Raw genomic sequence first — 26,233 nt, forward strand, 5'->3', positions numbered from 1 at the left:
ATATATATATATATATATATATATATATATATATATATATATTCTATCATTATCATGGATAGTTAAATTAGTTTGAATATTAGTCCTGATCCTTCCTCTTCTCGAATTTGGATCTGCATGTTGAGTAGTCCATATCCCAGAATCTTGATAACTTGTACTTAAGAAACCTGAAGAGCTTAATAGTTTACATGTCACTGCTGATTCCTTTTATATTTTACAGTATTTGTCTAAAAGTCATAGGTTCATATATGTCTGCTATGCTCCATTTTCTGATCACCAATCACATAAATTAGAATGACAAAGCATGGAGGTTGTTGGGTTTCCTTAGAAAAAATAGGGCATGTGTACCATATATAATCAGATCATTAATCAATTACTTCTGCTCAGTGTCACTATCCAACTAGTGATTTCATTATTTTTGGAGCAAGTGTTGAGGAATAGATCAAATCTCATATATACATAGTCATATACCAAAACAAGTAGGTTGCTTGCTGCCAATTTTCCTCATTCTATTCTATTGATCTACTAGCTTTTGTTCTTGCTTGTTCAAATTTTCTGGGGAGGCAGGGGAGCCAAAGCAGGGACAGCATTTGTCATACGTAGAATATATGGTTTCCCAATCCTCAACTTGCATTGTTTTCTCCATTTAAACATCAGCGCACTTCGAGTTTCTTCTAAGATTCTCATTCTCATTTTTTCACCCTGAATTAAGCTAATAGTGTCTCTGAATATGGCAAGAGCAGCTTTGTTCATCATTTTTCTGGTTCTCCATTTACTCCATTTGGTAAGCTGCCGGTCTGTTAAAGACTATGTGCTCATTTCTGATGGCTTAGATGAAAACTTGATCAGCCAGTCTTCTTCATTTATACAAGTAGTGGATGATCTTAAGGCAGATACAGTGACTTGCGAACCCATCTATGGATTCTTGCCATGTGCAACTTCATTCTGGGGGCTGGCTTTCCTGGTAATTGTCTACGAGATCTTGCTCTACCTTGCAAATAGCTTCATTACAAGTGGATCCGAACTCTTCTTTAAAATGTATGGGTCTAAATTCTTTGGTGCTAGTGTCTTCCACTTGCTTGGCACAGTACCACAAGTGGGAATTGTTCTTGGTAAGCTCCTTAGTCTCTATAGCTTCTTCTCAGCTGCTCATCATGCATGTGTGCTTTTCCTTATTATGCGTTAGAAATGATCTGAGATGGTTAGATTCAGCATCTAATTTGAGGTAGCATAAAATCATGAAGTAACCTTATGTGTCTGATCTGCTTCAAAATTTCAGAGATTCTAAAATGTCCATGCAAGTTTAATGTTACATATTCGTGAACAGATATTGACTGTGATTTGATATTAGATTTAAAAATTTCGAAGGCGGAGATTCTTTTATTTGTGCATGTTGTACAACAGTCTACTCTCTCCTGTAATCATTATCAGATATATACAATATTACAATTTATTCGTGAGGTCAGAACAATCACCGTAGATTATTTAGGAGTCTAGCAGTCATGTATTTTTATACTTACAGTTGTAGTGGGACTGTTATACACTTATACCTGAGTAGTAATTGCTCAAGTATTTTGAAAGGATATGCAGAAGTCGTGTTTCTTTGGTCTCAAGTAAGAAATTTACAGATGAATGTGTTGTAAATAAATTGCTAAAAAAGTTCATGCTTTGTTTTTGTCAGTGACTGGAATTACAGGAACCGCAGAAACTGCAGAAGCAATGGCTACAATGAACATGAGCATGGTTGCAGGGTCAGGAATCATGCTTCTTACACTAGTATGGGGTTCTGTTGTAGTATTTGGCAGCTCTGATGTCTCGGAGTCTCCCGGTTCTTTAAATCAAGGACTTAAGAAGTTCTTCAGCACTTGTATAGTTCTCTTATATATTTTCACTGGCACGGCGATGAGAGAGGTCTAGTTGAAGTGCAGTGATTGTAATGTGTTGGTATATGTGCTTTGCAGGTTATTGTGTAACAACTGATGCTGAAACCCGCTCTACTGCAAGAATCATGATGGTGTCAGTGATCCCCTTTCTCATTCTTCAAGTGGCTAAAGTCCTTTCTTCAACCTCCGGGATTCGTATCGTTATCCTAGTTTCTCTACTTGTTTCAATTGCATTACTAGTCACTTACTGCATCTATCAGGTAACCCAAAATTTCAAGAAGAGAACATATTTGTAGCAAGAAAACATGACCTCAGCAACTGTCCTGCACTTCTAATTTCTAATCAAAAACGAAAATGCAGGTCTTTACACCATGGATTCAGGACAGAAGACTTGATTTTTTGTTACCCGGTTTTCTCAATGCAAACGGAGACCCTAATGTATCATATATACTAGAGTAAGTCCTTGGTTTCTACATTTAGTTTATCTGGAATGTTGAAATGCCATGACCTCACTAATTAGCCCTTTCCTGACTTTATTGGCAGGGTGTTCAGTAGAATCGACCAGAATCACAATAAATATATATCAGAATATGAACTGAGAGCATTGATCCTAGGAATACAGATAAGAGATGTAGGCTTGGAGATTGATTATCTAGAGAAGGCAATGAAGAACTTTGATAAATCCGGTGATTCTCGAATATCTGAGAAGGAGTTTGTTGATGGAATCTCAAAATGGGTTAATGCAACGCCCTCTGCCAATGGTCAAGGTCAAGGTCAAGCTCAAGGACAAAGAAGGTTTCTAAGCAGCAAGTCCAAGGTCTAAATTCAGCCATGCTAACACTATATATCAGTTCCAATTGAAACCTTTAAAGTCACATGTAGATCATTAAATTTCACTTGCAGGAAGCTTTGGACGAGCAGCAGAAGCAGGTTCCTAAGAAAATGAAGAATAAGCATATGGATAAAACTTGGAGGAATCAACTTAAGGCTGCTTGTTTTTTGATCATCGGGATTGGCATTATGATCTTGCTTGCAACACCCCTCATGGAGACTATCCAAGACTTCTCTACTGCTGCAAGCATCCCTTCATTCTTGTCCTCCTATGTTTTGATACCCTTCGCTATCAACATTGGACAGGCATTGCAACTTGTAACTTCTGCGCAACACAAGACTGAGAATGCCATCTCTTTGACACTCTCAGAGGTCTGTTTCTCTCTTGATCAACTCATATCTTCTTTCGATTATGAATCAACAACTTGCATGCTTATTTAATCGAAACTAGTATATATATGATCTGATGATCATGGATCAGCAACATACTTAAATTTGAAGTTACCGTTTGATCTCTAAATGAACATATATAGTTGCTTATAACTGATACCTTGAAATGATGTGCGCAGATTTATAATGGCGTTTTCATGAACAACATTATGGGATTGACCATCTTCTTGGCACTTGTTTACATACGTAACCTATCATGGGATGTCGGTGCAGCATCCCTAGCTGTTTTGATCATTTGCTCAGTAATGGGTGTTTATACCAGCTTCAGCACAAAGTTCCCATTTTGGACATGTATTTTAGCCTACATTATGTACCCCATATCACTGCTCATGATTTATGTTCTTACATCTTATTTTGGATGGACTTAAAAGTCAGAAAGGAGTTACAGTGTAGCAACATTTAAGATTTCAGTCTGTAATTTGTTTTTAAGCAATTTCACTATACATTTGCAATTCTGTCAGAAAAATATCTTAACTTAGTCAATTGGAACTCTTTGATTATAATGAGTTAAATAAAGCATATCTGGATTGAACAATTTTAAATTTTTGGATGAACTGGTCCCGTAGCTCAGTTGGTTAGGGCGCTGGTCTTATGAGCCGGAGGTCGCGAGTTCGAGCCTCGCCGGGACCAATTAGCTTATATTATAGTTGAAATTATTTTTATTTGTTTTTTTATTGCTATTTTTCTTTATTTGCATATTCAACATCATCACAATCTAAACGGCTAAATCTTAATTTGGAGTTGAAATCTAAAATTCCTAGATCCTTATAATGCAGTAAATAGATGTTATGTAATAACATGACTGTTGAATTTTTCCCTTGGCTTTATATCTGCTTACATGATCTTGATTATGATTATTAGGAGGGATAAGTGTTACACCAGCAAGGCAGCAACCATCAAGTGATATAAATCATTGAATCTAGGTAGGTCACACAACAATATACTTAACTTATCTCATCAAAAATACTTAACTTGAATGATGACAAAAAAAAACTTGAATGATGACAAGTTTACATGCATCATAGGCTCCCACAACATTATTACTATTTTTGGTAGGTTACATGATTTACATCCATTATTAGTGCATATGCATTAGTTTTAATCATTTGAGAATATTTCTTCCTGGAATGATAGTTATTTGGAACTCATTCAACAGCAACCTTGTCTACAACATCACTTATTAAAAGGGTGCTGAATGATCTCCAGGATACACCTAAAATATTTGGTTATTGAAAAAAAGAAAGAAAAAAAAGTACATTAGGAAGTGTTTAGTCTACTATTCATTCTCTTCTCCTATCCAAAATAAATCTATTGACTTTGAAACTTAACCAGATCGGTAAACAGCAAGAGGGTTTGTGTATTCAATTGAAGAAACACCCTTGGTAAAATCTGCAAAACAAGATTCAGATATATAATTAGAAAGACGGGCCATCTCAATCAGACAGGGACATTGGTTTGTTCTCAAGTAGCTGTAGCCTCCATTTTTGAATTCTCAAAACAACCACCGGCCACCACACCAAATAAGTAATAACAACTACCACACACCACCACACTCGCACGTACACAAACACGTCTAACCTTCATCAGTTGTCTTTATACTTGTAGTTAAGCATAGGTTGAGCCTATGATTGAGGGAGATATAGAATTAGCCAAAAAGAAAGATTTGTATATTTGACACTTGATGATTTAATGTGTATTTTTGTTGAGAAATAAAAGGCTGGAGATGGGGCCAATGCAATCCTCATTCCACCCCACCCACCTTTTATTCTCTCACACCTTCTCAGGGGCTTTACTTCTTCTTTACTTCTTCAATTACAATTCCCAACTTGTTTTGGCACAACATTTGCACTCCACATTCTTGAGCACCCATTACCTAAAAAAGAGTGTCTTCCATCCTGGGCTTTTTCTACCTGCTTCTCTGGTAAGTGAGTCTTACCCAGATGCTGTTTTGTTTGCTTTTGCATTGTTTGGTTTGGTTTGTGTTTTGACAAGTAAGATATATTCATACCCATTTGTGCATTTTGGAGTTTTGGTGTGATTGGGATCTGTTTTGCTAAGGTATTTCTGAAAACCAATATTGATTTGGAAGTCTTTACAATGTGTGAAATGAATTATCTGGAGGATTGTATCTTGCAGTAGACTCTGCGCTCGAGTTGGTAAATTTTCTTTAGTGAACATGCTGTACAATTAGGATTATGTAGTGTCAGATTATTTTGATTGTTATCTGTTTGTTTTTAGATGCAAGATTGACTTTTCTGATTACTCATGTACTTGTCAATAACACTGTATGCTTTGAGTTTATAGCGATGCAATTCATGCAAAGGTTGAAACTTTAAGGGGAATGTTCTATCAATCTATCATATATGTTAACAGCAATTGTGTTTTAGTGGGAACTGTTTGATTGGTTGCTGAAAAGAAGATACTATTTTTTGCATTGACTCATGGTTTGTCTGCTTAATGCTGATGGTGGTGATTCATTTACTGTCAGGGTTATGGTAAATAGGATATAATCTCTTACCATCAGATATGGGATCTGGAAATTGGTTCAAGGCATTAACCAGCTTAAGGAAAGCAAAATTTGGCAGTTCAAAACGAGTGAAGGTAAAGCCTCCAAATTTGTATAAATGTTTGTAGCTTTTGTTAAGCAATGTCATGCGACTGCATTCAAAACTGTACCGTACATATCCTTATTGTTCAACTGTTAATGTAATAGTGTAAAATTGAAGTGGGGCATCCATCTTCACATCACCCAGTTTTTAGTGTTGGCCAAATATTGTAGTGCAGTGAGCACATAAGCTATCTTTTACTTCAAGATTCAGAGGAAATTGGTTTAGGACTTATTAGGATCTTAAATGAAGTCCAATAAAGGTTTAAGGTTCTAATTTATGTAAAACTTATCTTGCTCGGCTTGTCCCACACATGAAGGAAAGTAGTATATTTTTTGCTGCCAACAGAATGTGCATTAATTCTTTACTATTTACCTCCATGAAATATAGTTTTGAACCAGTCCTGGTCATATAAGGGAATCGATGGTTTCTGATGCAGCAGTAGGTTGCTATTAGTAACAGAGATTTTGGACTTGTATGTGATGTCCGAGACTCATATTTGTTTGGTATTATGGTCTCTCATTGTCATTACATTTTATGACAGGGATCCACCATAAACTTTGCAAATGGTACAACAAATAAAAAACTTGGTTCCCTTGACATGCCAGTTGAAGATATAGCTGCAATACGAATTCAGACTGCTTTCCGTGCACATGTGGTATGTTTAACTACACAGGTTATGTATATTAATGTGCCAAAATTTTAATTCCTTTGAAAATTTGTTTGGTTTTGGATTGTTCATAATGAGAAGTGCTTTGTATCGATGTTAATTATACAGTGTACATGACCCTTTCATGGATGAAGCAGGTCAAACAGCATTCTTTTATTGGTCTTTGGGGTCCTTAGATTTATTTTCCATTGCAGGCTAGGAAAGCTTTACGCCGTTTGAAAGGGATTGTAAGATTGCAAATGCTGACCCAGCAATACCCTGTTAGAAAGCAAGCTACAACTACATTGAGTTATCTGCATTCATGGAGCAGAATACAGACTGATATTAGAACTCGCCGGCTCTGTATGGTAACTGAAGGAAGGATCAAACAGAAGAAAATAGAGAATCAAAATAAACTCGAGGCAAAACTTCATGACATAGAGGTGAGATCACAATGTCCACATGTCCAAAAGTAAATACTTGCCATTATGGTTCAGGTTTTTCACTTCATTAATCTTGTTGTTCTTATGAACTCATATCCAGTCACAAATATGGTTTTGTGAACTTAACTTTTTGCTTCCAAGATCTGTTTGTTTCTATTGGGAAATTTGGCTTCTTCTAAAGTTGTAACTTTGACCTATAATTGCATCAGATATCAAAGAACAATAAATGCTTCGGTACTTGTTTATTCCAAATCCCTGCATATTCCTTTCTTGGATTGTTTTTGATACCTTGTAGACGTCCTTGATACCCTGCTTTAAGATTGATCTTTTTGCACTCATCAGCACATTCTAATCCATTTGATTAATTATTTAACTGGATTCAGGTTGAATGGAGTAGTGGCTCTGAGACCATGGATGATATACTTGCAAGGATATATCAGAGGGAAGAAGCAGCAGTTAAGCGTGAGCGCGCTATGGCATATGCGTTTTCTCATCAGGTACACCCTGTTCTTTTATGTATATCGATTTGATCCTTAAATCAAATGGAAATGACAATTGTATATCTATGATTTATAGTGGAGGGCCAATTGTAGTCAGAGCCAAAGCTTGGGAAGTTATGAACTTGGCAAAGCTAACTGGGGTTGGAGCTGGAAGGAACGCTGGATTGCTGTTCGACCATGGGAAAGCCGTGTCCAGTCAGCTAGCCCAAAGAAAGTGCAGGCTAAGCAAGCTAGCAAAGTTGGCAAGAACATAAATTCACCAACGTCAAACACTTCGGCTATAGTTAAACTCCCTTCACCAAATGGTAAGGGAACTCCAAGAGCTCGGAGATTGTCTTACACATCCAATGAAGAAAAACCAGTTCCACATGCAGAGGGCGTTAAAGCAGAATAGGCAAACAATCAGAAATGAACATTTAAATTTGACTTGTTGGTTCTGAGCCAAAGTTAAAAATTGATAAGAATGTCTTCAGCATTATATCAGTTCAAATGCAGACTTGCAGTGAAATGAGGGACGGGACACTTTTCAGTGTACAAGGTCATTGCTGCTACAAGGAGTGGTGTGGAAGTTATAAGCTTCGGCGTGCAATATAGGATTCTCGAACAGGACCTGGATTCAGGACTGACCAGGGCATTTTCTTCATGTTAATGTATATGTTTAAAGGAAAAAGAGTATTGTATTTTATTTATATATGTAAATAGCCAATTTTTTGCTGGGGGTGAATGTGACTGTGCTTTTGTGCTGTAATTACAACGGTTGTTCTTTGAATTACTTTGTGTTCTTCCATGAGTTCTATCATTCTTTCTATAAAATTAATTGACTACAATGTCCCTCTTCTTCTTTTTCTTTGAAGTTGCTGTAAATCATTGAGCTATATCTTAGTAAACCAGAGTTTTGACTGCTGCTTAAAATCTAAAGAAGGATTTTCTTTCAATTTTCTACAAATCTAGCACCAAGACCATGAGCATTAAAGAACAGTCATTTAATCAAAGTCCTATCTTTTAAGTTATACACAGGGCTAGTACACTACTATATATACGAACATTGAATCTGTTCTTCACCTACAGTGTAATTATTGCGTAGTTGTTTTGGAGTTTTCATACTTTAAGATTGACAGATTGCTAGACCTAGATGGCTTTTCATGGTAATAATAATTGTACTCTTTTCCTTGCAGAACTAGGTTGTTGCCTTGTAAACTGTGACCAACTGCTCAGCACCTACAAAGGTTCATAAGTAACAATCATACCTCTGGTTACTATATAACCTAAAGATTCAATTCCAACCAACCACTACAACCATCTTACTTTGCTTTCTTTAACCTTTAGGCCTGTTATTAATCATCATCATCAATTCAAGATAGCAACCTTACAACTTAGCTTGTGTACTTGTGCCTATTGGTTTGAGCTATTAATCAAAGTTGTTGATAGAGTCAGACTGCTAATTTAAGAAAACAGAAGCTGTCAAAACCTTTAACATAATAGCACCCAAAACACTCATGCCAAAAGATCAAAAGATCAAAAGATGTCACTTTGATCACAAACAACTAATTAACATGAAAATTTAGCACAAACCAAGAGACTTCATCTAGCTCAACAACAAAACCGAAACTGAAAATTGAGTCGAGCAACTAGCAATGGCTATGAAAAGGTTAACTAATTCCATGAAACATATGATGAATTGAAAGAACTACATTCTCCATCATCACCTGCATTGTAACCACCAGCACCTGTATAGTAATTATAAGCCATCAGACTTTGTGAAATAGCCATCTCCATGAAATCGGCCTCTGACAAATTGGTAGCATAATTGAGAACTTCTTCAGCAAAGCCAAGAACAGGTTCTTTGCTCACATTGTTCATAGCACTCTCATTAAAATGCTGGTGAATTTCCACAGTTTCTGGCACGGCAGGGCCTCCTTGGTGTTGCTGAGGCTGCTGTACAGTAGAAGAATTCCCGAGAGCTTCAATGGAGGCTTTGGCCTTCTGAATGAGCCAGTCAATGGCCATGCTTGGTCTGGCATAGCCAAGACGGTCTTGAACATCATAGAACTCTATGGCAGTTTGAGCTGCAAGCCGGAACCTCCTGTCTCTTGGACCCTTGGTAGTCAATACCTTGGTGTGCCTGTCTTTCTTAGTTGATCTCACAATGTGGCCGCCTTGAACCTTCACAATCTTTCCATATCTTCCATCGTTCATGTTTGGTTGTTTAGCTTCCACTCTTGCTTCATAGTCTTGTTGTTCTTGAGCATCTCCTGCCTGATTTGGAACTTCATTTTCTTCCTCCTCTTGCTTCTTTGAATCTCTCAGCTGTGACAGTTGCAGATACAGACCTTGGGAATGAGAAGTCATTGGAGTCTTCTCTTTTTCCTCTCAAGGTTATTCAACACAGGGGTGCAAATAGTTGATATAAAGCTATACAAGTATAGAAACTGTGTGTGTGTGTGTGGTATTATAACCAACCTACATGAACGTTAAGAGCCAAGACAAAAGCTTTGATGTTTAATCCAGAATTGCTCATAAAATCCACTAGTTATGAGCTATAAACATCAATGCAAAAATCAATGATTCTTACATGCAAATGAATTGGTTGTGTAAAAGTACTTCTGTCATTTACCCTCTTAAGGTTCTTCTGTATCAGATATGCTTCCTTCAAAACGTTTCTATATTCTATAATACACTATTATCTAGTTCGGTTTTTATACACAATCCTAACTATTTGGGTCAAAATCGAACAAGAAAAAGAAATTGCGCAAGTCAAGAAAAGTGCAACTCTCGCTAGTACATGCATCAAACTAGGTTGAGATAAAACCGACCACAACAATCTAGGCCTAGGCCAACTACATGCCATGGTTTACCAACTCCATCCCAAAATTCTGGCTCCACCTCCAAGTCTTGTTACTTCAGCTAGTTCGAAGGTGATGGTTATGGTAGTGACTTGACTCACTTCTTGCCTACTCTACTGACTCATCGGCTACTGCAGAAGTGAAAATGAATAGTGTAAATCGTGTGATGTGTTCGGGCCGAAGAAGGTAAGATTCGTTGAAGGAAAGTGACAGTGTCAAAAATAATGTGTTGGGTAGTACTGAAGTGTACAATGTAACACAGTCTGCAGTTTTGCACAGAGAACTTGTACCAAATTTACAGACAGCATGCGCAACGGCACAAAACAGAGATCGGTAAAGAGAAAAGAACATGGTACTACTCTTACGCATCCGGTAATTTGTGTATATAGCATGTGGGATGAACCCACTTGATATTATTGCTCTTTTATGATATAGAATTATTGATCCACCTTATAGGATTTTAGTCTAATACAAGCCTCATTTTACATTTTAGTGTTACGGGTACGTTTATGATGGAATCGCTCATAGTGAAAATGCGAAAACGCTACTTAGCAACAATTTGCAACATGCATACGCGCATAATAACGAACCTACAAAGTTATGTTTGAGGGGGCCAAGACAAGGATTTTGTCTAAATTTTATTAATCCCTTAACAATTACATAAGATGGGAGTTATTCTAGTGAGAACTTCTATAATGAGGACTAATTGAGGACTAACATATCATGATTTTCAAAATTTATTAAAGGCCATGGCCACCTCCTGTCCCAATGAAGGGCACATACGCAAAATACAAAGAAGAATAACAATCTTCTCAAAACTTTTAGAGATTGGTCTACTCAAACTTAGCATTTGGAAAGAGGAAGGCAGGCAGGTAGCCAACTAGTCTAGAACTCCACATAAATATGGATCCTATACTTAGTACCACGTAAAAGCAGTCAGGCCCCTCTGATTCAATTCATTCAAGATTTCCATATTGCAAGAACATGGACAATTAAGCCTTTTGATGACCAAAACTCCTTAGAAGCTGCCATATTCATTAGTGACACATGGATCCTGCACGATCCTAACTCATAAACCTACCCCTTGTGAATGTTGGGTTTTGAACTTGAGGGAGTATTTAATTTACTTGAGTCATGTAAATTCTTTTCTCTTAAGAAACTCTCAAACTTTATCACTTAAGTCTTAAAATAAAAATACTACTACGACGACAAACTGATCGATGTCATAATTTTAAAAAAACAAAAAACAAAGAGTACACCAACGATAAATCTCTCAAAAACACTTTTACTGAGAAGCTTATCATCGGTAAAGTTCTTAAAACCTATAGGACCGACGAAAGTCTGTCTTCTAGAATTTCAAAAATATACACATTTTCTTACCAATGACATAATTGTCAGTAAAATTTTCATGAGTCGAGTTTTAACAAATGAGTCAAGCTTTTCACAAATTCGAGCTACTCACAAAATATACTACTTACGGGTTAGACGAGCCGAATATATTCTAGTTCATAGAAGAACCGTTGTTCGCTGACTTTCTAAGGTCTAAACATTTCGCTCCCCGCTTTTCATAGGGTTGCAACAAGCACCGATCTTTAGGGCGGCTTTCTATTTTTGACCGTAGGGGTCAGAGGAACCAAGAGGTGAATGAGTTCTAGACTTTTGGCATGGAAATTCTTCAATGCACCATGGTGGAAGTGAACCAGTAATTAAAATGAAATCTCAGCCGTTCATTTCATCAGCCCACTACACGGCACTAACTTCAATATTAACGTTGTTAACAATTGGAACCATGGTTAATGTTAAGAACTGAAACCAAAGTAAATATTCGATCGAGGAAGTGTTCAGACTAGCTCAATCTCATTATTCTCATAAGATGGAAAAGTGAAAAAAGGGTGTGAATTTTTTGGAAGAGGAGGAGAATTTCGAGCTCGTATTAAATCACTTGTGTCCTATGCTCGTCAAGATGACGTCGCTTTTGTCCGATTAGATTATTCGACGAGATGGAATCGCCTATCCAATATATTTGCAGAGCTCGGCGATGATGGAGATGAGCCTTGGTTGCCATGGTTCGATCTGAATCTAGTGGTGGACTGGTGGGTTTAGAGAAGAAATGGAAGCGCGGTTTGTGAGACCCAGGAGAACTAGTTTCATGGTTGATAGTGAAGATTCAATCATCAAAGTGGAAACTGGTAACGGGTACAAAAATGTGAAGAAGAAAATTGAAAAAGGCCGTATTGCTTTCCCAAAACCGATTCATGTGAAATTTGAAATGGGCATAGTTGATTGATGACAGTGGAACGGATGTGAGTGATTCTGGTATTGCTGGAAGCATATATGCTTTCTTGTTTTGCATTAAGGGGTTATTTGAGAAGGTGGAACAACGTAAAACAGCCATGAGCATATAGATATGAAAGTTTATGGTTGTGGACTTGTGGACTTGTGGTTGTGGTCCGGTGGAGAGCAATAATGTCGAAGAGGAAGAAGAAAGTAACAGATCTGGATTTCTAGATAATGAACCATGGTTCTCTAACTCTGTTAACGCACGTGACTCGGTTCAAGTGCACCAAGGTGCACTGAATCCGCTCCGCTTTTGGCAAAACACAAACTTGGCCCGTTTTTTTTTTTTTCATCGAGGTCAATATTAAGTTTAAACTCGGCTGATTTATCTTACAGGCACAAGCTAAACGAGCTAAAAACAAACCGAATACGAGTCGAACGTGAGATGTTCGAGCATGTTTACAGCCTTAATCGCCTAGACTAACATTTACCCGTTCGTCTAGGATAAAATTTTCCACTGTAATTAGTAAAACTCAGTACAGTGCTTCCCTGTCCGTCAAATCAAAACTACACGAACCATTTTCCCAACACTCTTCAACTATGCTGAACTAAACTAAGGAAAACATCCCATGTTCTCAATCCTCAGAAGACTAACAACCTCGCTCCCACCACTAATGGACCCACTCAACTCCTCACATCGACTTCTGGCCCTGACACAACACCTCCGCCTCTACAAGCCACCCTCTTCGTCCTGGGACGACGACGACGACTCCGAGGTGGGCTTTGCTGAGTCTCAAACCACAATTGCTAAAGACCCAGAAACGTTCAGGCCCAGAAGAGCAGCTGTTTTGATCTGTTTGTTTGAAGGAGATGGTGGTGATCTACGTGTTGTTCTGACCAAGAGGTCGTCGGGGTTGTCCACTCACTCTGGTATGTGGAGTTGTTTGATGCCCAGAATTGAGAAGAGGAAACAGTAAAGATTGGTGTTTTGAGTGATTTGGTTTGTCTTTTTTTGGCAGGTGAAGTTTCTTTACCAGGTGGGAAAACAGAGGAGGGGGACAAGGATGATGGTGACACAGCTACAAGGGAAGCCAAGGAGGAGATTGGTTTGGATCCTAAGCTTGTCAATGTTGTCACGGTTCTTGAGCCATTTTTGTCCAAGGTATAAATATTACATTTTTCTTTTTTGGTTTGATCAAGTGTTGTTTGGTTGATGTTATATGTGTTGAGTTTGTGTTTGTGTTTGGTTGAGCTACTTTAGTCTATTCCCAATATGTAAAGCTTGGAACCTTGAGTTAATACTAAGTTTGTGTGCAGAGGAGTTAAAGCTTGAGACTTTCAGTTGATACTTGAGTTTGCAAACTAAGTATGTAAAGCTTGGAAGTTGGGAGTTAATACCAAGTTTGAATTGGTGCCTAGGGTTTCTCTGTAGTCTTAAAGCTTGAGATTTTTGTGTTTGTAAACTAAATTTTATGTTGAATTCGAAAATTTAGTCCAGAAATAACGAGGAAATGGATTGCTTGATTAGAGTGGACTATGATGAGTGTCAGCCAAATTAAGAATTCATTGATTGCGTCTATGAGAGATACTTAGTGGTGTGATTTCTATTTAGTTGCTTCTTGCCGTTCTGTTGTGTAGATTGCTTCAGGCCCTTTTGTTGTTATTTTGTTAGTGATGATTTCTCATTTTTTGCTACTTTTCAGATGTATCTGATTTTGAAACTAGAATTTGAAAGTATTTGATGTTGTTGTAATCCAGTTTGTTTTGGTGTCATACATCTATGCACATGAGGGATTCCAAAATTTAGGAAGTTCGTAAAGGAAAAGAGCGTGGTCAGTCTGGTTAGTTGCTCTAGTGTCTAAGATTGGATCACAAAGATAGGATTAGGGGAAGAGCAAGAATTTTGGTGTTATGTCCTCAACTGATGTAGTGCAGCATACCATGGTCTTTTACTATCAACTTGATGAAGGTTTCTAGGCTTAGGAGGAACTTAAATAAGTTATCCTGGATTTCTGTGCAGCACCTACTGAGAGTTGTACCTGTTATTGGTGTACTTAACGATAAGGAAGCATTCAAGCCTTCTCCAAATCCGTCCGAAGTGGAAGCAGTATTTGATGCTCCCTTGGAAATGTTCATCAAGGTTTTTTTCTCTTTTGTTTCACTTATGTGCAAGTCTACCTACGTCATTGCTTTAATCTGTTGTATTGATCACTGAGTATCCATTTGCTTCAGGATGAAAACCGGAGGGCAGAGGAGAGAGAGTGGATGGGTAACAAGTACCTGATTCATTTCTTTGACTACGAAACCAACAACAAGAAGTACATGATATGGGGCTTAACTGCTGGTATCTTGATTAGAGCTGCATCAGTTGTATACCAACGGCCTCCACCTTTTCTGGAGCAAAATCCCAGTCATAAGGTTCTTAGAAGTGTAGACAAAAATAGCATACTTCCATAACTCTTGCAAACTGTATTACTTCATTGTGCACTATTTATCAAGAAAACATTATGAGAAATAAAATAGCTTGAAGCAAATACATTTGTTTCAATTCTTTTTACTGCATAGGTCCATTTCACATCATCATACTGATTTGAAATTAGAGAGGGAAAGGAAAAGGCAAGCCTATTTTCTCAGGTCTGGAAACTTTGCGAGAGCAGACTTGTTGCAGTTTACCTTCTCTTTTCGTCAGGTATCCTTGCTTCATAACTTTTGTACTCATATCTGGTTCTGGATCACGAATTCACGACTTTGTTGCTCTTGTTGCAGGACTTGTTCCCCGCCACAAGGACCCGTCACGGTTGCATAGTAACCCATTGAAACCCAGTCTACACCCAGACATTTATCTTCATTGATTTAAAGAGTTAAAGTGACATTACCACTCTGTGTTGTAATATCCATTGATAGGTCTGTGTGTTTGATGTTAAAGTTAAAGAAACCATTCCTTCTAAAGTTTTCATCCGTCATCCTGAGGATGAAAATAGAAAAACCAACAAAAAGTACAAAGCATAGGTATTTTAGAATACCTTAACCCTTTATCCCTCTTATCTCTCTCTATGCCCGGCGAACTTTCGACCTGATGCACTTTGCATTTTGCATGTCTAACAAAGCCAACAGACTAAGCGCGACCGGCAAACACTGTCTTCCATTTTATATTCAAGACACCACATTACACGTCATAGAGACACCAACCGTTGTAAATAACTAACCACCAAAGTTCGTTAGAGGAAGCGAAGGAAACAAAAAATGGAAGAGAGACTTCAAACGTTAGCACAACATTTCAGACTCCAAACACCAGTCAAACCACCCGCCGCCGCCGCCCGAGCTGCCGTTCTGGTATGTCTCTTCCAAGCCGACGACGGTCATCTTCGGGTCATTCTAACCAAGCGAGCCTCAACTCTCTCTTCTCACTCTGGTCAGCTTTTCTTCTTCTTCTTCTCAACGGCATTGGAATTAGCAAAGACTGAAGATGTGTTGTTTGTTTTAATTTCAGGCGAAGTTTCGCTCCCCGGCGGGAAAAGGGAGGTTGGTGACGGTGATGACGTGGACACGGCGCTCCGGGAGGCCAAGGAGGAGATCGGATTGGAGCCTTCATTGGTCAACGTTGTTACTGTTCTTGAACCATTTGTGAACAAGGTTAGCTGTGTGAGATTGTGTATAGGATCTTGGACAAATCTGATTTGTCTGGTTGATTATGATTACTGCACCAATTTAGTTGTCCTTGATGGAACTAATTATCAGATTGCGAATATGAAGGTTTATGCTTTGATGGATAAGCAACGAATTACATGTAGAAAGTGATCATTTGTTCGAAGTTTTGGTTGAACTTTATATGATTGAATGAACAAAGAATATTATTAATTTTATTTTTCCTGGAAATTTAGAATTGAGACCAAGTTTCTTTGTAGTGGAAGATAAATCAGTAAGACTAGGAAGAAAGGCTTGATTCATCGTATACTAACTAGTGTCTATGAAGCATAGAATCTTAGTTTTCCAGGTGGGGAGCGATTATGAGAAGTTACACTGCTTGGTGCCGTGTCTGTTGAGTACAGCCATTCTGAAAGCTAGTATAGATAGAAGAGCGCATGGTTGTTAGTCTGACTAGTTGAGTGTTTTGTATTGACTTGGGCATATATAAGGTAACTAGAGGATGAATAGGGTGACCTACTTGGCTTCATGTTGCATATGAGTATCTGAGTGATGTAAGATATGGTTTCGTGCTTATAACTTGATAAAGCTTTCAAGTATTTTTCAGGAACCTTATTTAGTTGACCTGTCTTTCTGTGCAGCAAGGAATGCCAGTTATTCCTGTTATTGGCATACTTAATGCAAAGGAAGCTTTCAAGCCTGCTCCAAATCCTGCTGAAGTGGAAGCAGTATTTGATGCTCCCTTGGAAATGTTCATCAAGGTTTCGCTTCAGCTTAATTACTTTACGCATTGAAATTAATTTATATCTTTTATACGGTTGAAAATCATTTCGTATGCATTTGGTAATTGGTTCAGGATGACAACCGCAGACAAGAGATGAGAGAGTGGAATGGGAACAAGTATCTGATTCATATCTTTGATTATGAAATGAAGAATAAGTACACAATATGGGGCTTAACTGCTAGTATCTTGATTAGGGCTGCATCAATTGTATACGAACGGCCACCACCTTTTGAGGAGCAAAATCCCAGTTATAAGGCTGCTTTTGCTGAAAAAACTAATGGAATGGGTTCAAGCAACCTAGAACAGAGACTCCAAACTCTAGCACAACATTTTAGACTCCAGAAACCAGTGAAACCTGATCTATCACCTACCAGTACCACTGGCTCGATCAAAAGAGCTGCTGTTCTGGTGTGTCTTTTCCATGGGGAAGAGGGCAACCTGCATGTTATTCTCACAAAGCGAGCCACAACTCTCTCTTCTCACTCTGGTTGCCTGTTTGTTTCACCTCTTAGTGTCAGCTGCATCAAATAGGTATATTAATGGCAGGATTGCAAAGACTCAAGACTTGTGTTTGTTTGCAGGTGAGGTGGCTCTCCCCGGCGGTAAAAGAGAGCAAGGTGATGCTGATGATGTCGACACTGCTCTCCGGGAGGCGAAGGAAGAGATTGGTTTAGACCCTTCCCAAGTCAACATTGTCACCATTCTTGAACCTTTTGTGAACAAGGTTGAGTGTACCATGTGTGTCTCATGTTCAACCGATTTTCTTTCGCCCTTAAAATGTGTATCATTTTAGTTCCCTTTTTCTTTTGAAACTAAATTTTTTGCACCTGGGTTTCTATTTCCAGCTTGGTATGACAGTGGTTCCTGTAATTGGCTTACTTTCTAACAAGGAAGCATTTGATCCAGCTCCAAATGCTGCAGAAGTGGAAGCAATCTTTTATGCTCCATTAGAAATGTTTCTCAAGGTTTAACATTAATCCTATTCTGTTCTAAGTCTTAAATTTCCTTGCATGGGTTTCACTCTCTAGACTTTCTTATGGCATTTGTTTTTGCACGGTGGATAGGATGAGAACAGAAGAGCAGAGGAGAGAGAATGGATGGGAGACAAGTATCTGTTACAACATTTCTACTTTGAAGATCATGGTAAAGAGTATGACATATGGGCTATAACTGCTGGAATTCTGATCAAGACTGCTTCACTTGTCTACCAGCGCCAGCCAGCTTTTCTTGAACAGAGGCCAAAATTTTGGAGTGGAACTGCTCATCATACCACAGCCTAGGTTCAACGGCATGATATTTCTCATGTGATACATATATAGATATTTATAAACTGCTCATCATACCACAGCCTAGGTTCAAAGGCATGTTATTGTTTCTCATGTGATCCATATATAGACATTTACAAACTGCATTGCTTCAGCTGCAATGTACATGTCAATGTATACAGTTCGGGAAGAGTGTTAAGACATATTTCCTGGCTAAGTTAGTTCAGTTCAGACTGTTGAATTATCTCAGATAGAAAACAATCTATATATAGCAGCTTGCATGTATCACTTGTTTAAATTTGCAGACATGACCATCAAGTTTATGCATAGCTGATAATTCATGATCCAAGTAATCGTGATCTCATCATCGCAGATATAAGATATTTGATATAATATCAAAACTTAAGGCAAGTCTGAATTCATTACAGAGAGAATAAAAATGCACAATAATAAGTCAGAAGAAAACTGGACAAATTGTGTCCTCTATTTGTAGTTCAACTGAGCTTCAAGCTTCTCAATGATATAGACAATAAACTTTCAACTGTTACATACTAGTCCGAGACTGAATATATGGCAAAACATTAATTTCCTCTTGCAAAAAACAGGATGAGATTAACGCCCAGGAAAAAAGTAAAAAAAAAAAAAAGAAACAAAACAACAATCTTGCCAGCAAAACTTAAAAGAAACGGCCTTTCAGCACCTCCCTCAGCTAAAGATTTCGTAAAATTTCTCAATGACAAGTAAACCAGAGTCAATCGACTCTAAAGGATCCTTCCGAAGACGATGTCTTAAGCAGTTAGGGATGACAGTAGCAATATCTTCTGGAGTCACCTTATCCCTCCCCTTTAGAGCAGCCAAAGCTTTTGCAGCCCTGTTAGTCACTATGTCTCCTCTCAATCCGTCGACATTCAAATCTGAACAAACCCGGGAGATTTTCACCTTGAGATCCTGGTCAATCTGTACAGATGAAAGACCACTCCTAGCTGAAGTAATTTGTTGCTGAAGCTTATCTTGCTCAGCTTCGTAAGAAACCCGAAATTCTTTTGGGTTTTTGTCAAACCGAGCTCTCTCCTCGACAATCTTCACTCTCAGTTCTGCATCCCTCACAGTCCCAACTTGAGCATGCATACCAAAACGATCAAGCAACTGCGGCCTGAGCTCCCCTTCTTCTGGATTGCCAGAACCAATCAAAATGAATCTTGCTGGATGAGAAATCGAAATACCCTCCCTCTCCACTGTGTTCCATCCAGAGGCAGCAGAATCCAATAGAACATCCACTAAATGATCATCCAACAGATTAACTTCATCCACATAAAGAATGCCTCTATTAGCTTTTGCAAGAAGTCCCGGTTCAAATGCCTTCACACCCTCAGTCAGAGCTTTCTCAATGTCAATTGTCCCACACACTCTATCTTCTGTAGCACCCAGAGGTAAATCAACCATGTTGATCTTAGTCGTCGCCACAGGAAGTTGCACTCCTTTAATAATGCTCTCCCTCACTTCCGGGCCCATGGCCTCCGGATCTTCTGGGTCTGAATTGTAGGGATCACCAGCAACTATCTTAATTTCGGGAAGCAAATCAGTCAAGGACCTAACAGTTGTGGATTTCCCAGTTCCCCTATCACCCATGATCATGACACCCCCAATCTTGGGGTCAATCACATTCAGTAAAAGACACAGTTTCATCTCATCCTGTCCTACAATAGCAGCAAATGGATACACCGGCCTCTGGCTCTCCTTAGCAGCAAGCCTCTGTGCCTAAATATGACCAGTATGACTAGAATCAACACCACATAAACTGCAAAATCCTAATCTTCATATACCATTTCTAGTTTTAAACTAAAAAAACTATTTCTTGAAACTTTCATCATACACAATATCCTCCAATATGAATGGGAATAAAGAACACAACCCATCAAAATACACAAAATTTTTCATCTCAAATCAAACAAAGTAAACCAATTTACAATTACATGAAGAGAATTCAAACCTGTTCAGAAGGGTTGACTTCAGTGGCAACACTGGCAACATGGAACCGAGCCCTGCTCTTCTTCCCATGAATCCTTAACCCTCCATAAAACTTAGTCCCACAACTCTGCCCTGCAATTCAATTATCAGAATCCATAAAACAACTGAAACCCACATCTTTAATCTCCTTAAGAAACACGAAGAAGCACAGAAGATGAACCGGGTATGTCATTGAATTAAAATGTAACCTTGGGTCAAAGAGAGGGAGGGAATTGAAGTCCTGGAAGTGGGAGATGAGAGAGGACGAGCGGCCAAGGTTGCGGTGGAGCAAGTTCCGAGTACTGATGCCATGTGCAAGAAGTGAGAAGTGAAGTCTGTGTTAGAGTTCGCGTCTGTTACTCGAGCTTGGCATGGTTTTTTTCTCAAGTTTCTATTGGTTTGTGAGGCTGAGGATAAGAGGATAGATTGCAGTCGTATCTCTCACTATCTTGTATTTTAGTAGTCGTTTTCTTTGTCAAGTAAACAATTTTTAAAAACAAGTGAAGTGTTGCTACTAATCTTTTTAGAGAAAATTTTATAAAGAACCCCAAATAAAATCCCTTCATCACTTTGGTACACCACTTCTAGGAACTATCATGTTGATTTCTCAACAATTAATCGTCATATAATTTCTATACCTCCCGTGTATAACACCGTAAAGTCTATTACTGTACAAGCTATTTCATGGACACTTTTGTCTTTTCTTGTTCTCAGCTTCTTTTTCTCTGTTGATTTCTTCATCAGTCATCACCGATCAAAGTATGAACATATGTTACCTACTATCAGCAGTAATCAACCCAATCTCATTTAATTACCTCTAGTTAAGGATCACAATCTATCTGGCACCTTCCGTGCCGAAAGCCTAGAAAGCACATTTCATTTCACCATCCTTGCCATACTATAAACCTAGATATTTCACCATCATTGACCTGTCTTGGGACGCTAAGGGGCTGCCTTTACACACCCTAGGTTTGTTTTGATCTCCCTAGGGCCTGCCATGACCCGCTTAGGACCGCTAAGGGGCTGCCTACGGCGATCATGGGGATATCTTGACCCGTCTAGCGCCTTGTGCCGCCATGAGCTTAACCCTCCTTGGCCCCTCTTGGGCCGCCAAAGGGCTGCCTTTACACGCCTTGACCCGCCAAGGGGGCCGCCAAAGGGGCCGCCTTGACACGCTTTGAGCCGCCAAGGGGAAGTCTTGACCTGCCAAGGGGCCGCCTTTACACGCCTAGGTCTGTTTTGACCTCTGTAGGGCCCGCCATGACCCGCCGCTGCCATAGGGCTATCTTGACCCGTCTAGGGTCGTCTTGACCTGCCTTGGCCTGTCTTGGGCCGCTTTGACCCGCCTTGGGCCGCTTTGGACCCCCTTGGGCCGCCTTGGACTGCCTTTGCCTGCCTTTACCTGCCTTGGCCGGTCTTGGGCTGTCACATCCCAACTCTTAATTTTTTACCCTAATTACTTGCATGGTGTTAGCAGGAGTTTTTACCATCTTCGTTAATGATTTTATAGTTTTTGGGACCTTAGAGATGTTTAATAGAACGTTTGTTTGGGGAAAATTTTACGTTGGAGAAATGATTGAAGGCAGTAAAAAGGGTAAATTTTGGGTAGTAAAAGGTAAATTTTTGTTAGGTGTTGTTTTGGGTATAAGGAGTTGGCCCGGTTTGGGAAAAAGCCCAAACATCTCTTTTTATCTTCTCTCTCTCTTCTTCCCCGATTCTCTTCCTCCCTGCTGGAGACCACCGCCCCGTCTGCCGTCGTCCAGCCAAGCTGGGTCGCCGCTCCAGTCTTGTTCGACCCACCGTCGCATCCTCTCTCCTCCTAGGTTAGTGAGCGGACCTGTCACGCCGCCGATCGGGAGAAATCTCCTCCGAGAGGCTCGGCTGCCCTCTCACCGGAGCTCCCTCCTCCGGCTGCCATAGCAGGCAATTTTTGGCTCTTCTTGTAGCTCTCATCTAGGGTAGCAATCCCTCAAAAGGAATCGGCTCAATTCGATCTTGGATACAAGAAGACCTCACTTGAGTGGTGATTTGGATTTTTGTCAGGCTTAGGCCTAAATCTGTGAGTGGACATTTTGGTTTTTAATTAATATGCATGCATGATTTTATAAGTTGTCCATTATATTTTCCAAGCTTAAATTATAATTTCATCTTTTGAATTGGTTATGGAATTTAAATTGAGATTGACATATTGGTTATGATTTTGATAATGAACTTATAGATTTGAGCTTGGGTAAGTGATTTGATATTTGAGAATATTATTCTTTATGATTTTCAGATTTGAGATTACATTAAGGAATTGAGTTTTCTCTAGTTTTTGAAACATGTTGATTATTTGAGTTATTTATTCTCTTAAGCAATTTAGCGTGTGGGATACGTTATTGAATTTAATTAATTTTCCTTACTTTAGAATTTTCCAAGTACGGTTGGAAATCGTACTTATGCTCGATTTATGAGTTTTGGGAAAACTCATATGAATTTATATTTTCCCTTCTTATGCCATACTTGTTAGATTATTTATGATATTCATGCTAGCATGTTGTTCCGCCTTTCGAGGCGATGTGGCTTTCACGTTTTAAATGGGGTTACTCAATCCCTTTCCGCCTTCGGGTGATGTGATGTAGTCGACGACATCACGCAAGCCCTGCATCCTCTCTGTTATCATAACGTGAAGTTGTAGAGAGTATCAGAGTACTTTTGCCTAGGAGGCACCCGAGCTTGGGAGGCTCACTTGTATGGCTATATTTGCTTCTTATATATTATTGTTGTCTTGACTAGCGGGGCTAGTCCATCTTTTTGATATTTCATTTTACGAAGGTCTTTATGAATCTTTGTTATTGTTTTGACTAGCTGGGTCCATTATTTTGGTACTTTCTTCAACGAAGGTTATTATTTATCTTTGTTAATATTTTGACTAGCGGGCTAGTCCATTTCCTTGAGATTTTCTTTATGAAGGTTTTATCAACACTTGCGTGTAACAAATTTTCTACTTATCGAAAAATTGGGAAAGTACTTAAGTTTTGGTTTCATAATTTACGTACGTTTACCAATTTATTTTTCGTCCACTTACGCTAACGTTTTTCAAATACTTTTCCCTGAGCTCTTTGATTTCAAATGCCTAGATTGCAAGTTAGCTTGGAAGAGGTCGAGCGTACACGGAGTTGAGGCATAGTCAATAACACAGCTTTCGTTGGCTCTCTTATCTATGTTTTCCTTCTTTATTAGAATTGCTCCGATGACATTTGAGATTGTTGTTAGTTAACTAGGGCATGTTATGGTGAACTTGGGGAACAGGAAGGCTCCATGAGTTAAGGGTGGATAATTTATAATAGAAGTGTTTATCAGGAATTTTTCATATAAGGGTTGTCCATTTTCAAGATAAATTATGCTGAATTTTCGGCGAATTTTCGGCAAATTTTCCTTCGAGGTGGACCCCGCAGGATTTATTTCGGGTTTCAAAGTGAAATTCGGGGTGGGTCCTGTCATGGGCCCCATTGACCCGCCTGGAACCGCCTTGGGCCGCCTAGTGCCACCAAGACCGCCTAGTGCCACCAAGAAGCCGCCATGACTCGCCAAGGCGTCGCCATGACCCTCCTAGGCCCGTCATGGGCCGCCAAGGGATCGCCTTAGCCGGCCTTAACCATCCCTTCGGCCCTTCTAGGGTAGCCAAGGGGGCGCCAAAACCTACCTAAGGCCGCCAAAGGGATACCTTTACACACCTTGACTCATCTAGGGTCGCCAAGAGGCCGCCTTGACATTCCTATGGCCGCCAAGGAGGCCGCCTTGACACACCTAGGGCCGCCAAGGGGATGTCTTGACCAGCCAAGGGGCTACTTTTACACGCCTAAGGCTGTATTGACCTCCCTAGGGACCGTCATGACCCGTCTAGGGTCGCCAATGGGCAGCATACGTCCGCGATGGGGCCACCTTGACCCGCCTTGACCTGCCTTGGCCCGCCATGACCCACCTTGGACCGTCTTGGCAGTCTTGACCCGACTAGGCCCGCTTTGGACAGCCTTGACCCGCCTTGACTTTCTTTGACCCGCTTTAACCAGCCTTTACCCACTTTGGCCCGCTTTGACTCGCCTTGAACCGCCTTTGGCCGCCTTGACTTGCCTTGACCTACCTTGACCCGCATTGTAACATCCCGGGCCTAATTTTTCCCTTTTTACTGGGTATTTTTCGAGTTACTGAGGAATTTAACCGTGCTCGGTAATTTAGTAATTTAACACTCGAGTTTATTGTCGAGTTGTTCTCAAAATGTCAAGTTCTTCTTTTATGGACCCGAAGTCCTAGTGCGCGTCGATACGAGTTCGTCGGTGTCTCCGGATTATTTTTGGAGTCTCGAGCTATTTTTCTTCGATGTATTGAAGGTTCGGTAAAATGAGTTAATTGTTTGGAATTAGAGTATGACTTTTATTCTGGGCCATAAGATCTAGGGTTTTGTTTTCAGCTGTGGGTTTAGGCTTAAAAAGGTTAAGAGGGGGTTGACCCAGTCAAGGAAGCCACACTAGGTTTGACCCGAGCCCAGACTTCCCTCTTCCTCTCCGCCTGCCTCCAGCGTCCTCCGCATGACGCCGTCGTCTCCGGCCATCCCTGGCGACGAGACCATCTTCAATCTCTTCCTCTCCTTCTCTTCTATCTAACCCAGTCCATGGATCACACTTTCTTCTCGATTCGGTGGTGATCGATTGAAGGAAAGCTCGACTGTGTTCTGCAATTTCCGGTGAGCTCCGGTAGGGACGACGGCTATGAAGGGTATATTCTTGTCCTCCTCACTTCCCTCTTCCTTGTTGTGTCTTTGTTTTCTTGATTCGTGGCCAAATCGGAGGAAGCCCTAATTCTGTTTTATGGGTTTTCCGGCGAGCCACCGTCGTTGACGCCGTCGAGGTTTCTCGGTGTCCCTTCTCTCCTCCCCTGACGTTGCATTGATCTCATGGAGACCCAGTCGTTTCTGTTGAAGATCAAGGGTGCTGCTGTTGTGGTGTTGGAGGCGTTGGTGAGCTCGGGTGTTGATGAAAGCCATGGTTAGCAGCGACGGTTTAGGCTAAGGGTGAACTCAGTCTGATGAGGTTTATAGCAAGGTGAGGAATCTCTAGGTTTCTGCTTGGTTTGATGATTGAAATGCTGCTGTGTTTTGTGGTATGGTTGATTGGTGATTAATCTTGGGTTTTTGGTTGTTTGTATGTCGAGAACTTGGTATATTGAAGGATATAGGGAGGTCATGGCGAAATTCCGGCAAGTGGCCGGAATCCGGCAGAATATTCCGACAAGTCGTCGGACTCCGGCGAAGGCAGTTAGTACGTCAGGAGTAGTTGAGGTAGTTATCGAAGTTTTCCTTTTTGTTTTGCGTTGGTTCTTAAATAGGAAAGTTTGTCGGTTTATAATCGAAAATCTTTCTAAGTGAGGAAAGTTCCTATTTTGGGAAACTTTCCCTTTTTGGCAACTTCCTATTTATGGAAACCCTTTTTGGGTGCCCTTAGTAATTTTGAGGTGAAGTTGTGTAGAGAGGAAATAAAGGAAATTGTTGGTATTGTTTGTGAGCATGTTTGATCGTAGGGGATCATAAAATAATTTTGGAAGTATTTTGGTTAATGTGTTAAGGCATGGAAATTGATAGTGACTTTGATTCCAGGTTAAGGTTCAGTCCGAATATGTTATAATTGCGAAGTTTAGTCGAAATTGATTATTAGTATATGTTGGTCAATCCTGGTCAACCCAAGATACTTGGTCTATTTAAGAAGAAGTCGAATCAATGATTATAGGAATCCGGCCGTAGGATATAAGTCTTTAATTTGTAGAAGGTTGAATTAGGGCTGCCGGTATGTTCGGTGAAGTTTGAGCCATTTTGGGGTTATGAAGGACAAAGTTGGGCAATGATGAGTGTGTGGGAGGCTCACGTTTAATTTTTGCCCATTTTGTTTAATTATTGGATTTTTAGTTGGGAAATTAATTATATGTTTGGATCAGGACGTGAGGAGGCTCGAGTGGAAGAGGCCTCGGATCGACGTCAGGCTTAGGCCTAAAGTTGTGAGTGGACTTTGTTTAAATAT

The 26,233-nt window shown here is 39.8% G+C and overlaps 5 protein-coding genes and 1 non-coding gene across 6 annotated transcripts; 5 read left to right on the forward strand and 1 right to left on the reverse strand.

Annotated features, from left to right (window-relative positions):
* The first annotated feature begins 730 nt into the window (after positions 1 to 730).
* LOC101307679 lies at positions 731 to 5,414 on the forward strand. The gene is made up of 7 exons (XM_004295522.1): positions 731 to 1,112; positions 1,697 to 1,867; positions 1,962 to 2,143; positions 2,244 to 2,338; positions 2,427 to 2,700; positions 2,787 to 3,086; positions 5,403 to 5,414. Exons 1-7 carry the CDS (start codon positions 731 to 733, stop codon positions 5,412 to 5,414), a joined length of 1,416 nt encoding a protein of 471 aa, XP_004295570.1.
* TRNAI-UAU lies at positions 3,721 to 3,794 on the forward strand. The gene has a single exon. It is a non-coding gene; the product is annotated as a tRNA-Ile (tRNA).
* Positions 4,942 to 8,058, forward strand: LOC101312611 (protein IQ-DOMAIN 1-like). The gene is made up of 6 exons (XM_004293872.1): positions 4,942 to 5,085; positions 5,653 to 5,765; positions 6,315 to 6,428; positions 6,635 to 6,862; positions 7,246 to 7,359; positions 7,439 to 8,058. The coding sequence occupies exons 2-6, from the start codon at positions 5,691 to 5,693 to the stop codon at positions 7,754 to 7,756; spliced, it is 849 nt and encodes a 282-aa protein (XP_004293920.1). The 5' UTR covers positions 4,942 to 5,085; positions 5,653 to 5,690; the 3' UTR covers positions 7,757 to 8,058.
* Positions 8,059 to 13,068: 5,010 nt separating this feature from the next.
* LOC101312905 (nudix hydrolase 15, mitochondrial-like) lies at positions 13,069 to 15,150 on the forward strand. Its single transcript, XM_004293873.1, has 5 exons — positions 13,069 to 13,412; positions 13,502 to 13,644; positions 14,503 to 14,622; positions 14,715 to 14,900; positions 15,048 to 15,150. Exons 1-5 carry the CDS (start codon positions 13,112 to 13,114, stop codon positions 15,069 to 15,071), a joined length of 774 nt encoding a protein of 257 aa, XP_004293921.1. The 5' UTR covers positions 13,069 to 13,111; the 3' UTR covers positions 15,072 to 15,150.
* Positions 15,151 to 15,645: 495 nt separating this feature from the next.
* LOC101313486 (nudix hydrolase 22, chloroplastic-like) lies at positions 15,646 to 18,451 on the forward strand. Its single transcript, XM_004293875.1, has 8 exons — positions 15,646 to 15,894; positions 15,973 to 16,115; positions 16,769 to 16,888; positions 16,984 to 17,027; positions 17,106 to 17,398; positions 17,493 to 17,635; positions 17,757 to 17,876; positions 17,976 to 18,451. Exons 1-8 carry the CDS (start codon positions 15,726 to 15,728, stop codon positions 18,189 to 18,191), a joined length of 1,248 nt encoding a protein of 415 aa, XP_004293923.1. The 5' UTR covers positions 15,646 to 15,725; the 3' UTR covers positions 18,192 to 18,451.
* A 178-nt stretch (positions 18,452 to 18,629) lies between these two features.
* LOC101313191 (magnesium-chelatase subunit ChlI, chloroplastic-like) lies at positions 18,630 to 20,600 on the reverse strand. The gene is made up of 3 exons (XM_004293874.1): positions 20,393 to 20,600; positions 20,167 to 20,276; positions 18,630 to 19,934 (listed from the first exon to the last, which is right to left on the reverse strand). Exons 1-3 carry the CDS (start codon positions 20,493 to 20,495, stop codon positions 18,882 to 18,884), a joined length of 1,266 nt encoding a protein of 421 aa, XP_004293922.1. The 5' UTR covers positions 20,496 to 20,600; the 3' UTR covers positions 18,630 to 18,881.
* Positions 20,601 to 26,233: the final 5,633 nt, after the last annotated feature.

Source organism: Fragaria vesca, linkage group LG3 (genome assembly GCF_000184155.1).
Source record: "Fragaria vesca subsp. vesca linkage group LG3, FraVesHawaii_1.0, whole genome shotgun sequence".
NCBI lineage: Eukaryota > Viridiplantae > Streptophyta > Magnoliopsida > Rosales > Rosaceae > Fragaria > Fragaria vesca.

Coding starts and splice junctions, on each gene's coding strand:
- LOC101307679 (XM_004295522.1), top strand. CDS start 731: ATGGCAAGAGCAGCTTTGTTCATCATTTTTCTGGTTCTCCATTTACTC. Junction 2,339..2,426: donor AATGTATCATATATACTAGA/GTAAGTCCTTGG, acceptor CTTTATTGGCAG/GGTGTTCAGTAGAATCGACC. Junction 2,701..2,786: donor TTCTAAGCAGCAAGTCCAAG/GTCTAAATTCAG, acceptor TTTCACTTGCAG/GAAGCTTTGGACGAGCAGCA.
- LOC101313191 (XM_004293874.1), bottom strand. CDS start 20,495: ATGGCATCAGTACTCGGAACTTGCTCCACCGCAACCTTGGCCGCTCGT. Junction 20,277..20,392: donor CTCCCTCTCTTTGACCCAAG/GTTACATTTTAA, acceptor ATTGAATTGCAG/GGCAGAGTTGTGGGACTAAG. Junction 19,935..20,166: donor AAGTCAACCCTTCTGAACAG/GTTTGAATTCTC, acceptor GGTCATATTTAG/GCACAGAGGCTTGCTGCTAA.
- LOC101312611 (XM_004293872.1), top strand. CDS start 5,691: ATGGGATCTGGAAATTGGTTCAAGGCATTAACCAGCTTAAGGAAAGCA. Junction 5,766..6,314: donor GCAGTTCAAAACGAGTGAAG/GTAAAGCCTCCA, acceptor ATTTTATGACAG/GGATCCACCATAAACTTTGC. Junction 6,863..7,245: donor CAAAACTTCATGACATAGAG/GTGAGATCACAA, acceptor AACTGGATTCAG/GTTGAATGGAGTAGTGGCTC.
- LOC101312905 (XM_004293873.1), top strand. CDS start 13,112: ATGTTCTCAATCCTCAGAAGACTAACAACCTCGCTCCCACCACTAATG. Junction 13,413..13,501: donor GGGGTTGTCCACTCACTCTG/GTATGTGGAGTT, acceptor TTTTTTTGGCAG/GTGAAGTTTCTTTACCAGGT. Junction 13,645..14,502: donor TTGAGCCATTTTTGTCCAAG/GTATAAATATTA, acceptor ATTTCTGTGCAG/CACCTACTGAGAGTTGTACC.
- LOC101313486 (XM_004293875.1), top strand. CDS start 15,726: ATGGAAGAGAGACTTCAAACGTTAGCACAACATTTCAGACTCCAAACA. Junction 15,895..15,972: donor AACTCTCTCTTCTCACTCTG/GTCAGCTTTTCT, acceptor TTTTAATTTCAG/GCGAAGTTTCGCTCCCCGGC. Junction 16,116..16,768: donor TTGAACCATTTGTGAACAAG/GTTAGCTGTGTG, acceptor CTTTCTGTGCAG/CAAGGAATGCCAGTTATTCC.